Source organism: Salvelinus namaycush, chromosome 6, assembly GCF_016432855.1.
Source record: "Salvelinus namaycush isolate Seneca chromosome 6, SaNama_1.0, whole genome shotgun sequence".
In the NCBI taxonomy this organism is placed as follows: Eukaryota; Metazoa; Chordata; class Actinopteri; order Salmoniformes; family Salmonidae; genus Salvelinus; species Salvelinus namaycush.
Window position 1 is genome coordinate 7,943,337 of NC_052312.1, and position 13,530 is coordinate 7,956,866.

General features: G+C 47.5%; 1 protein-coding gene across 1 annotated transcript in view; it reads left to right on the top strand.

The window, feature by feature from the left end:
• peli3 (pellino E3 ubiquitin protein ligase family member 3) overlaps positions 1 to 10,332 on the top strand; it is a 21,800-nt gene extending 11,468 nt beyond the window's left edge. Inside the window, exons 2-7 of the mRNA XM_038995441.1 lie at positions 1,388 to 1,576; positions 2,932 to 3,061; positions 3,274 to 3,375; positions 5,429 to 5,707; positions 8,562 to 8,750; positions 9,517 to 10,332. Of these exons, the coding sequence (XP_038851369.1) occupies positions 1,416 to 1,576; positions 2,932 to 3,061; positions 3,274 to 3,375; positions 5,429 to 5,707; positions 8,562 to 8,750; positions 9,517 to 10,119 (1,464 nt within the window). The 5' untranslated portion in view covers positions 1,388 to 1,415 and the 3' untranslated portion in view covers positions 10,120 to 10,332. The remainder of the gene's footprint in view (positions 1 to 1,387; positions 1,577 to 2,931; positions 3,062 to 3,273; positions 3,376 to 5,428; positions 5,708 to 8,561; positions 8,751 to 9,516) is intronic.
• Positions 10,333 to 13,530: the final 3,198 nt, after the last annotated feature.

A 13,530-nucleotide genomic window follows, 5' to 3' on the forward strand; every position in this document is an offset into this window, starting at 1 on the left:
GGTTGAACACCAGACGGGCTGCGGCGTTCTGGATGAGTTGTAGGGGTTTAATGGCACAGGCAGGGAGCCCAGCCAACAGCGAGTTGCAGTAATCCAGACGGGAGATGACAAGTGCCTGGATTAGGACCTGCGCCGCTTCCTGTGTGAGGCAGGGTCGTACTCTGCGAATGTTGTAGAGCATGAACCTACAGGAACGGGCCACCGCCTTGATGTTAGATACACAATGCGGTACGAACAATGGTAGGATATGTCAGACAGATACACAATGCGGTACAAACTGAGGCTGTAGACTTAGCCGTTTGTTTAGCTGCCTGTGTGGAAATGCTAGGCCCAAATCCAGTCCCGTTAGTTTTGCCTGTCGTGGACTCACACAATTACACTGTAATGTAAATGCACCAAGTCAGCAAAGAAGAGACAGTACTTCTGTTCAGTCACATAATGCAGAATTACAATTAGGCGACCTAGTATAGCAACAACATCAGAATGACTGTCTGAGTCTGACCATAAATGCAGCGTCTTCGATGAGGGCCGCATTACATAGATTAAGCCTATTGGTTAGATATTTTAGGTGCAGGGGGCTTGAGCCAGTAATTAACCAACACAAATGGATGCCAAGAGGAAATTAGTTGTTTTCCTGACTTGACAAGCTGTCATGCTGAGAGGCTCCTTTGCATTAGGACTAACTGACATTCCCCCTCATGCCAGTAATTTGAAATGAATAGAGACTTTTCATGACATTGTCCCCATTGAAAGGACACCTGACAGGTGGATGAGGGGAGGGAGGGAAGACCCTGTTTGATACTGTGATGATACATCAGTGATGGTCTACAGTTGTATCATTCTCACTTTACTGATTGTCTTGCTTCTCTCTCTCCACTTCTCTCTCTCCCCTTCTCTCTCTCCACTTCTCTATCTCTCCACTTCTCTCTCTCTCCACTTCTCTATCTCTCCACTTCTCTATCTCTCCCCTTCTCTATCTCCACTTCTCTCTCTCTCCCATTCTCTCTCTCCCCTTCTCTCTCTCCCCCCTTCTCTCTCTCCCCATTCTCTCTCTCCCCCCTTCTCTCTCCCCCCTTCTCTCTCTCCACTTCTCTTTCTCTCCCCTTCTCTATCTCTCCCCTTCTCCCTCTCCACTTCTCTCTCTCTCCGGTTCTCTATCTCTCCCCTTCTCTCTCTCCCCCTTCTCTCTCTCCCCCCTTCTCTCTCCCCTTCTCTCTCTCCTTCTCTCTCTCCCTTTCTCTCTCTCCCCCTTCTCTCTCTCCCCCTTCTCTCTCTTCCCCCTTCTCTCTCCCCCTTCTCTTTCTCTCCCCTTCTCTCTCTCCCCCTTCTCTCTCTCCCCCCTTCTCTCTCGCCTCACTTCTCTCTCTCCCCCTTCTCTCTCTCCCAGCTGTGAGCCCACGTTGTGGCCGGTGGGCATGGTTTTGGAGGGTAGCTCGGAGGCCCTGTGTCCCCCACCCTCTCTGGAGCTGCGCCCGTCCTGCAACAAGAGCTCCCTGGGTTCATGCTCCACGCCCCACGACGGACTCTTCACCGGGGACAAGGAGCCCATCAAGTATGGGGAGCTCATGGTTCTAGGGTGGGTTGTCTACCTGTCCCTCTGATGTGTGTGGTGTAGAGGTGGGGGGGGTGAAGGTTGTGGTTGTGAGTGCATGTGTGTACGTGTGTGACTGTGAGGTTGTGTGTGTGTGTGTGTGTGTGTGTGTATGTATGTGTGTGTGTTTGCTTATGTGTCTTCATTAGTGGTTGATATGTACAACAGTTGGTCCATTTGCCATACCATTCATCCCATTCCAGACTGTTTGACAAACAGCATGCCCTGAGAAAACGTATTTTATATGGGGTTTCAAGTCTGAGTGGTTGTGTGTACAATAGACTTGTGTGTACCTTAAAACATGATTTTTTCCTAGCAATCAGAAGAAAACACTATTCATCCTGCCTACTTTACAAAGCCAGAAAGACTCCTCTCCCTCCGTTTCAGCGGCTAGTAAAAAAGATCTAATTTGACTACCTTACAAAGATGTCAATAAAATACGGAGCCATGGGGCAGAATAGGAAAATTAAACCCTCAACGAGAGAGAGAGATCCACCACTATCGTGTTCATGAGAATGTCCCCTTTCCACAGTGGGGTCACATTCGTTTGTAGGCCAAGCGGTTCGGACAAAACAAACAGAAGTTGGCACACCGACCGTACTGACATCAGACGAGTCTTGTGGGGGTCGTACCGCTGTAGATGAGGAATGTCACCAACATATCTCTAGCTTAAATTTATGGATTTTTTTATTATGTTACTTTGGCGCACTGGTGCATCAATAGACTCAAGGCGGTTTTAACAGAGAGTGTATTGCCAGCTGCAGACATTTTGTGATCCCTATCCAATCATGACATAGACAGCTAATAGAATTTACTCAGTCTAACCTAAATTGGGAATATTCCCCTTAGAACCCAAGGATTATGGATATAGATTCAGTACATTTGGTCCAGGTTTAAAGGGATAATTCGCCCCAAAACTAAACCCACTGGCCAAAAACTGGTTGAATCAACATTGTTTTCACGTCAATTCAACAACCAAAAATCTATGTGATGATGTTCACCCAACTTTTAAACTAAATCCAATGACGTGGTCATTGTTTTTGTTGATTTCACGTATAATTCACATTAGTTGACAACTCAACCAGATGTAAATCAACACTAAAAGTTGAAATGACGTCTGTGCCCAGCGAGAAGACATGTTTTAATACCTCAAAAGTTGTCTAAAGTCGACTTCTCATTTCACATCATTTGTTGTGTAGATCCCACTATATATAACAGGATAAAACTGCAAGCCTCAATCCCAACTGAATGGAATATAGGCACCATCTAATCAAAGTGTATATTTTGTTCATGTTGAATATTGGATACGTGTATTCTATTATGGCCCATACTGTACTCAGGCACAATGGTTCCTTGGCCAATGGGGACAAGGGACGGAGGAGAAGTCGCCTGGCCCTCTACAAGAGACCCAAAGCCAACGGGGTCAAACCTGATGTCATCCACAATGTCTCTACCCCTCTGGTGTCAAAGGTGAGAGGTCACATTATAATTATACAGTCTTCCACGGTATTAAACACTGTCTATAAAATGTTTACTGCAGGAATGATTAGTACATATATACGACTATGTTTATTAACTCTTACCATGTGTGGTACTAATACATTTTCAAACAGGAATGCCCTTTCCTAAGTAGCTGGCTATATGACCTGGTTCCTGTATATGTGTGTGTTCTGCATCGACAGGCTCTCAGCAACAAAAGCCAGCACAGCATCTCCTACACCTTGTCCAGGAGTCACTCGGTCATTGTAGAATACACCCATGACAGCAACACAGATATGTTTCAGGTGAGTCATCTTTAACATGACATGCCAACTCAGCCAAAGCCCCAACGCTTCAGCAAAACAAGGACCTAGAAACTTACAACAGAGTTGACACTCCCTATGTGTTGCCATTTGGGATCAACACTGTCACAGCCTTATTGCAGACTCCCCTGTTCTTGCCTACACACTAGCCTGGTCCTAGTTCAGTTTGTACTTTATAGCATAACACCGGCCGTAGGAGTTGGCTATGCGGCACAAACTGATCTGGGACCAGTCTACCTACACACTCACTGTGAGCAGATGTCACAGTTCATGGAAAATGCCATTTGTTGGCAGATGCCATAGGGATTCTTAGAAATGCAGAGTCAGGAGAAGACTGTGGTGGTGTCTGCTCCTCTCCTCCCATCCGCTATCTATCTCTCATCCCTGTGATGAATGTGGAGTCCCAACTCCTGCAGACTGAAGGGATTTGAGGGGCTCCAAGGCTGCAGTGAGCCCATCTGTCCCTCTGTCAGCTCTCTCTCCAACCAGGGGCTGTGATGAGGCTGCCATTTTATCAGCCTGGGAGGGAGCTGATAGGAAATTGAACTTTTTGAAGTGGAATTGGGCTTGGGACAGACTTGTTTACTGAAATGTTTTGTGCATTTGTCCACTGTGCCCCAGACAATATCATGACTTCAGTGGGATTGAAATGGAATTGGGTCTTTCTACCTCCCTCCTCTCCAATGACATATTTCCACTCATATACATTTTATTCTATTCATGACCCTACTCCTTCCTACTCCACCCTACTCCTCCCTACTCCACCCTACTCCACACTGCTACACCCTACTCCTCCCTACTCCTCCCTACTCCACCCTACTCCACACTGCTACACCCTACTCCACACTGCTACACCCTACTCCACACTGCTACACCCTACTCCACCCTACTCCACACTGCTACACCCTACTCCACACTGCTACACCCTACTCCACCCTACTCCACACTACTCCACACTGCTACACCCTACTCCACACTACTCCACACTGCTACACCCTACTCCACACTGCTACACCCTACTCCTCCCTACACCACCCTACCCCTCCCTACTCCTCCCTACTCCACCCTACTCCACACTGCTACACCCTACTCCACACTGCTACACCCTACTCCACACTGCTACACCCTACTCCTCCCTACACCACCCTACTCCTCCCTACTCCACCCTACTCCACACTGCTACACCCTACTCCACACTGCTCCACCCTACTCCACACTGCTACACCCTACTCCACCCTACTCCACACTGCTACACCCTACTCCACACTGCTACACCCTACTCCACACTGCTACACCCTACTCCACACTGCTACACCCTACTCCACACTGCTACACCCTACTCCACCCTACACCTCCCTACTCCTCCCTACTCCACCCTACTCCACCCTACTCCACACTGCTACACCCTACTCCACACTGCTACACCCTACTCCACACTGCTACACCCTACTCCACCCTACTCCACACTGCTACACCCTACTCCACACTGCTACACCCTACTCCACCCTACTCCACACTGCTACACCCTACTCCACACTGCTACACCCTACTCCACACTGCTACACCCTACTCCACACTGCTACACCCTACTCCACACTGCTACACCCTACTCCACCCTACTCCACACTGCTACACCCTACTCCACACTGCTACACCCTACTCTACACTGCTACACCCTACTCCACACTGCTCCACTCTATTCTGCTGTACTTTATTCTATAATTCTATGAACCATCTCCTATGTTCTATCTCCGGTTCTAACTCCGATGTTCTATCTCCTATGTTCTATCTCCTATGTTCTAATTCCTATGTTCTAACTCCGATGTTCTATCACTTATGTTCTATCTCCTATGTTCTATCACTTGTGTTCTATCTCCTATGTTCTATCTCCTATGTTCTATCACTTATGTTCTATCTCCTATGTTCTATCTCCTATGTTCTATCACTTGTGTTCTATCTCCTATGTTCTATCACATGTTCTATCTCCTATGTTCTATCACATGTTCTATCTCCTATGTTCTATCTCCCTCGACAGATCGGGCGTTCTACAGAGAACATGATTGACTTTGTGGTGACGGACACGGCAGGCAGCAGCACCAGTGGTGGTGGGGGGCAGGGCCAGGGTGCGGTGCCAGGGTGCGGGGCCAGGGGGCAGGGTCAGGGTGCGGTGGGCGAGTTGGGCGGAGGAGGAGGGCAGTCGGTCCAGAGCACAATATCCCGCTATGCGTGCCGTATCATGTGCGAACGCAGCGCCCCGTACACGGCCCGCATCTACGCCGCCGGCTTCGACTCCTCCAGAAACATCTTCCTGGGGGTGAGTCATCGCGGTGACGACCACAGTGTGAGTGACAGCATGGGCGACATCACACCCCGTTGATGTCATCGTTATGTGTGATATACTGTGGGGACGAATGGTGTGTGGTGGTGTGGTGTGGAGTAGTTGTAAGTGGCTGTGTGAATCGTCACCATGTGATCTGCTTCCTGGGAATGTTTTGTCGAGGTACACATTCATACACAGCCTTCTGTACTGGACAAACCCATTAGCACAATGTTGTCCCCATCTTAAGGAAAAACACACACACACCTCTGGTCTCCACAGGAGGTTGGTGGCACCTTAAAGGGGGAGGACGGGCACGTGGTAATGGCTGGAGTGGAATCAGTGGAATTGTATCAAATGCACCGTTCCATTCGCTCCGTTCCAGCCATTATTATGAGCTGTTCTGCCCTCAGCAGCCTCCACTGGTACTGTAACAATGTGCGCTGAGAGTCGGGAAGCAAGTTCAGGGAGTGAATGTTTTAAACGGAACATAATACAAAACAAGAAACACTAACGGCCCACAGACATGATACAGAAACAATGACGCCTGGAGAAGGAACCAAAGGGAGTGACATAAATAGGGAACTAATCAAGGAAGTGATGGATGAGTCTGATGGTGAGTCTGATGACGCACAGGTGCGCGTAACGATGGTGATCGGCGTGCCCCATAACGAGCAGCCTGGTGACCTAGAGGCCGGAGAGGGAACACACGTGGCAAACACACATACACACTCCTCTGGTCTGGGGCATCTTTTTCGCCTTAGTGCTATGGCTTCTAACGGTTGGCCCAGCTCCCAGCCACAGAAACAGCCCGGGCCTGCACTTTGTTTAAAGATCAACAGTACTATCAACGGTAATTATCAATAAACACACGTCCGGGACGGCCAAGCCGCATTTGCTTTGTCAGGCTCTAAGGGCCACAACTCTTTTAATGGATTGGATTTATGACAGCATTGTTGGATGCTATACACACTCACACACACACACACATTCACACAAACTGCAGGGAAATGAGAATTGTGGGAATCAAGGAGCTGTGATTAAATTGATATGAATGCATGTTATGTGTGTGTGCAAACACTTGTGTGTGTGAGTGTGAGTGTTCGTTTGCTGAAAACCGCTCCAATCAGCAAACACAACAATCGACTGGCATAAAATCACAGTGCAGTGGTCCAGTGTCGTCAAGTGGAGGGGGGGTTACTTGCTTACTCATTGACAAAATAAGCTTTTGATCCATTCTGGCAGAGACACTCAGTTCTCCCCCCTCCCCTCTCCTCTCGCCCATACCATGGAATGAGCTATTGAAGGGGTTCTGCAAGATTAATTTGTAAACGGAGAGACAGAGAGTTGGCAAGGGGAGAGACAGGGAGGCCAGTGGGGGGGAAGGGAGGGAGGAAAAGAGAGAGGGAGGGAGGGCATTGTCATTGTGGAAGACATTGGAGGCAGGAGTCCAGCAGTACTCATCTCCATCGATGGGAGCCAGCCCCAGGGTCATAGTCAGACACACTGTACTGCCACTGACCTCCACTAGCACTTCATTATGAGGGGCAGGAAGGGCGGCCATATTGGATTGGATTAAGGAAGGTGGTAATGTTTTTTTAAAAGTTTGTCCCGGGGATGAATGCTGCGTCCTGTGCCAACAGTGACCAATGACAGGATGGTTAATACACCAAATGCAGTTATTAATTATGATACATGCAGTTGTGATACATTATATGTGTTTTAGTGAATATAACACAAGAAGGCATTGTTTATTCTGAAAATGGTTTTACTGACGACAGCCAGAGAAGCGAGAGGGAAAACTGAGCCCAAAATCTTTTTATTTTTTTAAATATATTTTTTGCTCACCAAGCGAGGAATTTGAGAGCGTGTCGAATTTGGTTGAGAAAAAATATGTGGCATATTTGCTACGTGTGGCTTATTTGATCAAATATACATTTCATAGTGCTTAGGTTTGTGCCCATTGTGCGTGGTGTTCACACCCGTATCTGCCCTTACATTAGCTAGAATGGTCCCACCTGATCTTGCCTCCTGCTCTGCCTTCCAGCTAACACAAAATTATGACGTTGATGACAATTATAGTGTGAGGTCACACTTTGTGACACTAAAAAGTCAACCCACAAGGACAATGCTACCAAGTCGTGACATCATTGTGACATAACATCCAGATGACTAATCTAACCCAACTATAGAGACTTTAATAACTCATCTCAGCTTGGTAGCATGTCGTCTGGGGGCACGGCTATGCTAAACATACAGCTAGAGAACCGGATAATAGCTTAAGAGCTGCTAGCTGCTGTCAATGAAACGCAGGATGAATAACCTCCTCTATACTATAACTGGCACACGCAATGTCCTTGGCAGATAGCGGGGTCAGGCAGGCGGCTCGGCACACTGCTAGTGTGGAGGTGGAGAGAGAGAGAGAGAGGGATGGAAAGAGAGAGGGGGATTTGTAAAAAATATAAGGACGTACATTTACTGTAAAGCTTATACAATAATACTGGTTGAATGGCTTGCAGTCGTGACTGCTTTGAATTCTATGTCCACTGACAGAGAATATCAGAGAACACAGCTGCAGGGATTGAATGCCCTGCAATGTTTGTGTGTGTGTGCATCTCAGTATAGCAGTTCTACTCTGTGCTAAATATAGAAATACAAAAAAGCAATGTTAGCTGTTTTTTTCTCCCCCTCTTTCTCTATTTGCCCCAGCCTCTCTCTCTCTTTCTTTCTCTTCCACTCTCTTTCTCGCTCTACCTCCCTCCCCTCTTGATCTCTCTATCTGCCTCTATCATCACTATCCCTTACCTTGGGTCTATGTCTGTCTCTTTGTGTGTGGGGGCGGGTCTCTCAGGAGCGGGCTGCCAAATGGCGGACGTCGGACGGCTTGATGGACGGCCTGACCACCAATGGCGTGCTGGTGATGCACCCAGCGGGGGAGTTTGTGTCTGAGCCGGCGCCGGGCGTGTGGCGGGAGATCTCGGTGTGTGGGAACGTCTTTGCCCTGCGGGAGACACGCTCGGCCCAGCAGAGGGGAACATTGGTGAGAGGGGGGTCATCAGTGGTAAGGGAGGGGGGGAATAAAGCCTCAAACCTGTCTGATTATCAGGACTACTGTTATGCCTGGAGTTATCTCAAGGACACCTAGACTAGACTATGAATTATGAGATCATTTATGATATTTATAAATAAAATTATTGATAAAGTAAAGAGCCTCAACCTGTCTGGTTATCAAGACTATCACACTACTATGTGTGTTTCTGAGGGGTTATATAACAGACTGCACAGTCAAACTAGACATCTGATGAGTTTCAGGGTTTCTCAACTATGAGAATTATTGAATTATGTTTTGTTAATCAATTGTTAGCATTTTGATTGGATATTTGATGGTATATGAATCATTTGATTAGATTATTGATGGTATGTGAATCAATTGATTAGACTCTTGATGTTATGTGAATCATTTGATTAGATTTTTGATGGTATGTGAATCATTTTATTAGATAATTGATGGTATGTGAATCAATTGATTAGACTCTTGATGTTATGTGAATAATTTTATTAGCTAATTGATGGTATGTGAATCATTTGATTAGAATCTTGATGGTATGTGAATCATGGCTTTAATGTCTATGGGATGATCACAGTGCCATCAAGTGGTTGTTGGGAAGGGAAACAAAATTCCAGACACCGAAAAAGGAAACAACATATGCAAATAGTTATCGGTTTGTCAGTTACAGTATTTTCTGGGCTTGTTTACTAATCCTCCCCCTATCCCTCCTCACTCTCCCTTCCTCCCCCCTCCCCAGGTGGAGAACGAGTCCAACACCCTGCAGGACGGTTCTCTGATCGACCTGTGCGGCGCCACCCTTCTGTGGCGTACCCTGTCGGGCCTGCGCCGCACCCCCACCCTCAAGCAGTTGGAGACCCTCCGCCAGGAGCTGAATGCCGCACGGCCCCAGTGCCCCGTGGGTTTCAACACCCTGGCCTTCCCCAGCCTGGCCCGGCGAGAGATTGTGGACAAGAAGCAGCCCTGGGTCTATGTCAACTGTGGTCACGTCCACGGCTACCACAACTGGGGCTACCGGAAAGACAAGGTCCATAACATGGGCCACGGAGGGACGGCTCTGGCGAGCACCGGGGAAAGGGAGTGCCCCATGTGCCGGCGCGTGGGCCCCTACGTGCCCCTGTGGATGGGCTGTGAGGGCGGGCTGTACCTGGACGCGGGCCCCCCGACGCACGCCTTCTGCCCCTGTGGCCACGTGTGTTCGGAAAAGACAGTGGCGGGCTGGAGCCAGATCCCGCTGCCACACGGCACACACGCCTTCCACGCCGCATGCCCCTTCTGTGGCACCTGGCTGACGGGCGAGCATGGGCACATCAAACTCATCTTTCAGGGGCCCGTCGACTGAGCCTGCCACTGGGGGGTGAGATAGAGGGCAGGGTGGAGGGAGGGTGTACTATGGAAAAGTCTAAAAGGAAACATGAAGGGATAATCATTGGAAAGACTGTTGAAATGAAGATGGACTGAACTGAAGAGGCAAACGTGATGGAAGCAGATGAAGCATAAATGGTATTTAAGTTGTATTTGGGGAATATGTAAATAAAATGTGTTGAAATGAAAACGTGACAAGTGTTGGGTGATTTTTGGATTACTGATTGTAGATAAAAAGCGTGAATGAATAGTTTCATCATCAGGATTAATTGAACTGGCTATGGTTTCATTGCCTGACCACTCATCCTGAATCGTGTGGAAAATAAACACTAGAGGGTGTGGCGATTGGCCGGAGCAGTGTGGATTGGTAGTCGGACTACTAGTTTTAGTCAATCCAGATGAATCAGATCTAATGATGAAACCATCCATTGTGTATGATGGTGTTTACAGGTCTATAAACAAGTGAGTTTTTTGAGCACTTAGTTCCTCATTGACTCAATGTTAGAGCTAGATCTGCTACCTGGTTCTATCCTGGTGATTGACTCATTAGATCAGATTCATCAGGATGGGTCTGAAGCAACATGATGGCTGACTTCCTACCAGGCCAGTAGCCAATCAACAGCATCCTCAACAGCTAATTGATGACATGAGTGGTTATCATCCTCCACTTGAGGAAACCCATTCAGTGAGGTTTGATTTCAACCTACAGAACCTCCCTCTGTTTCTCTCTGTCTGTTCGGTCTCCCCCTGAGTAGTGTCTGGTACCCTGCTCCCAGTCTGCGGCGTCACCACACTATAAATAACTCACTCAAGGTCACCAGCGCCCTGCCACCACGACAGGAGGGAGGGAGAGATGAAGGACAATGGGTCAGTTTAGTCATGAGAGAGTCCACATAGGTCAGGGTCCTGGAGAGCTGATCTTGGATCAGATCCTCCCCGTCCATGTAATCTTATTTACTATGACCTAAAATGCACAACTGGTCGTAGGTCAGCACTCCAGACGCTTTGTGAATACAGGCCCTGTTCAATGACCGTATCACACTCTCAGATCAGTGCATGTATCATCGGACTGATTTTGGACAATGTCCTAATTCTTACCCTGACTGCTACTTAAGGATATGTGTCTAGACCAATGTCTGGCAGATGACTGAAAATAATTATGTATTTTGCATGTATCACAAAACCTAATTGAATTCAACATACAAATATGAATTTCAGTACACACACGACTGCAATTCTCCATTGTAGTGACTTTCAGATTGCCAAGCTAAAAGTAGCTTCATCATTGTTTCAATGTGTAATCCAAATAGTGCTAGAATGGAATTAGCTGGTATGTTTTTTGCTGAGAGGGTCTACCTACGGTAATGAGCAGTCTGCAGCAGCAGTCCTAAGACTATATTAGAGTACTTTATATTAGAGCTGTCATTTCCCTGCCCACAGCATACTCTCCCAAGCAATACTCATTGTGAATGATTCTATTTGAAGCAGCTCCATACTGAACACATTACTTCCCTCTCATGCAGAGAAAAAGAGTACACCATTAGATAAGCAGCTGTCTGGGTCTTTTTCACTCTCAACGTTTATTTATGTGCGTGTGTATTGTGTGTGTGTGTCAAATCAAGGACAAAGTAGAGCTGATAGGCAGGCTGCCAGGCAGATACTGGATCTGTTCCTGCCCTCCGGTGGTGATTCAGGGAAGGGAGTGACCTCATGCAGCACCTCCAGCAGAGTACCCTCCTGCAGACACACACGGTTGACATTGACTTGTACTATCAACACAGACCTTCATATAGCTGACAACACTGGTGTACTGATAATACACATTACATGGGAGGGGGGGAATAAGGGACAGTTTACCCATGTTGACATTGATCTTTTTCATTATATATATATTTATAATATGTACATAAAAAAACATCATGATCAAACTCAGCAGTGAGACAGAGAGCACCAAAGTGGACAAGCGAAAAACTGAAAAAAGTGAGGATCAGGAGGGGACCTGCATGATGCTCGGTATTAAAGAACACGTGTTCCTTTATTAAGCCATGGGAGAGCCACCAAGAAGTGTGCAAATTACACAGAAAAACAAAAAATAGGATTTTAGCAGTTCCATCATAATCACATTCATGAGCACGAGCCCAAACAAAGCCCGCCGCTAACTTTACCCCCACGTGTTGTCCCACCCACATTTCCTAAACCCCTCCCTCATATCCGCCGATGGACCGGACACAATATTACCACAGTATATTTTCAATTAATATATTAAAATCAGTAGAATATCAAGAATTCTTGATAAGAAAAGCACATTCAGAACAAATCAAAAAGGCCACTGTTATGGCGTGAAACGTTCAATTTAGCGAGACTATGTGACCGAGTGTGCGTGTCTGTGTGGAGAGTTGCAAACAATCGTTACATTCGCAGAAGGACTTGTGAGATTTGAGAGAAAAGCCGACCTGTGCTCAGGGAGCAGGACGGCCACGCACACAGACCGTCCCCGACCCCACACAGACCGTCCCCGACCCCACACAGACCGTCCCCGACCCCACACAGACCGTCCCCGACCCCACACAGACCGTCCCCGACCCCACACAGACCGTCCCCGACCCCACACAGACCGTCCCCGACCCCACACAGACCGTCCCCGACCCCACACACTACTGTTCTCTCCCTTCCTACCAGCGATTACTTAGGCCTACCAGATCCTCAAATTCATCACACCAAACTGAATGAGCATAAAATGAGGGCTGGCACACAATCCAGTCTGGTTGAGTCTTGCATCGCATCACAGGCTTGGCCAAACCACATCTGTAAAAGGCTCTACCAAAAAGACAACACACTAACGTTAGTGCCAAGACGGCTGCTGTATCTACTACCCTAAAGAATCACATCTACAACAGATACTTTCTGTGAACCTGCTTTCAGCCCTCGCGTCGCTCTTCTAGACATTAATGCCATAGACTGGTTGGTAGCCGTGTTCTGCAGACAGTAAGCGCTCACTAACTCGTCAGTATACATTGGACATCACAGTTTTTACAGGCTGCAATTGCACGTTACTACATGGAGCTCTGAGCCGGGAGGCCGAGGCTGTGCCACCTTAACTTCAACTATCTGCCGAAGACCGACCGGGAAAGTCCAAGCCAGATTTAGTTTTATCAATGAGTATTAGGAGCCATTCAGAGAACATTGTTGTAATATATTGATTGGCTTAAAGAGGAGGCTGATGGGAGTTCATATCCGGTCTGCATGCCAAAACCAGTCAGTCCCTGCTACCCCTGAACGTTCAAGCAGTCAAACTCACTCCGACCCAATGAACCAGAATCAAGGACTTTTTCTAAGACCGTAACACGACATGATGACCGTAACGTGACCATGATGACATAACATGCTC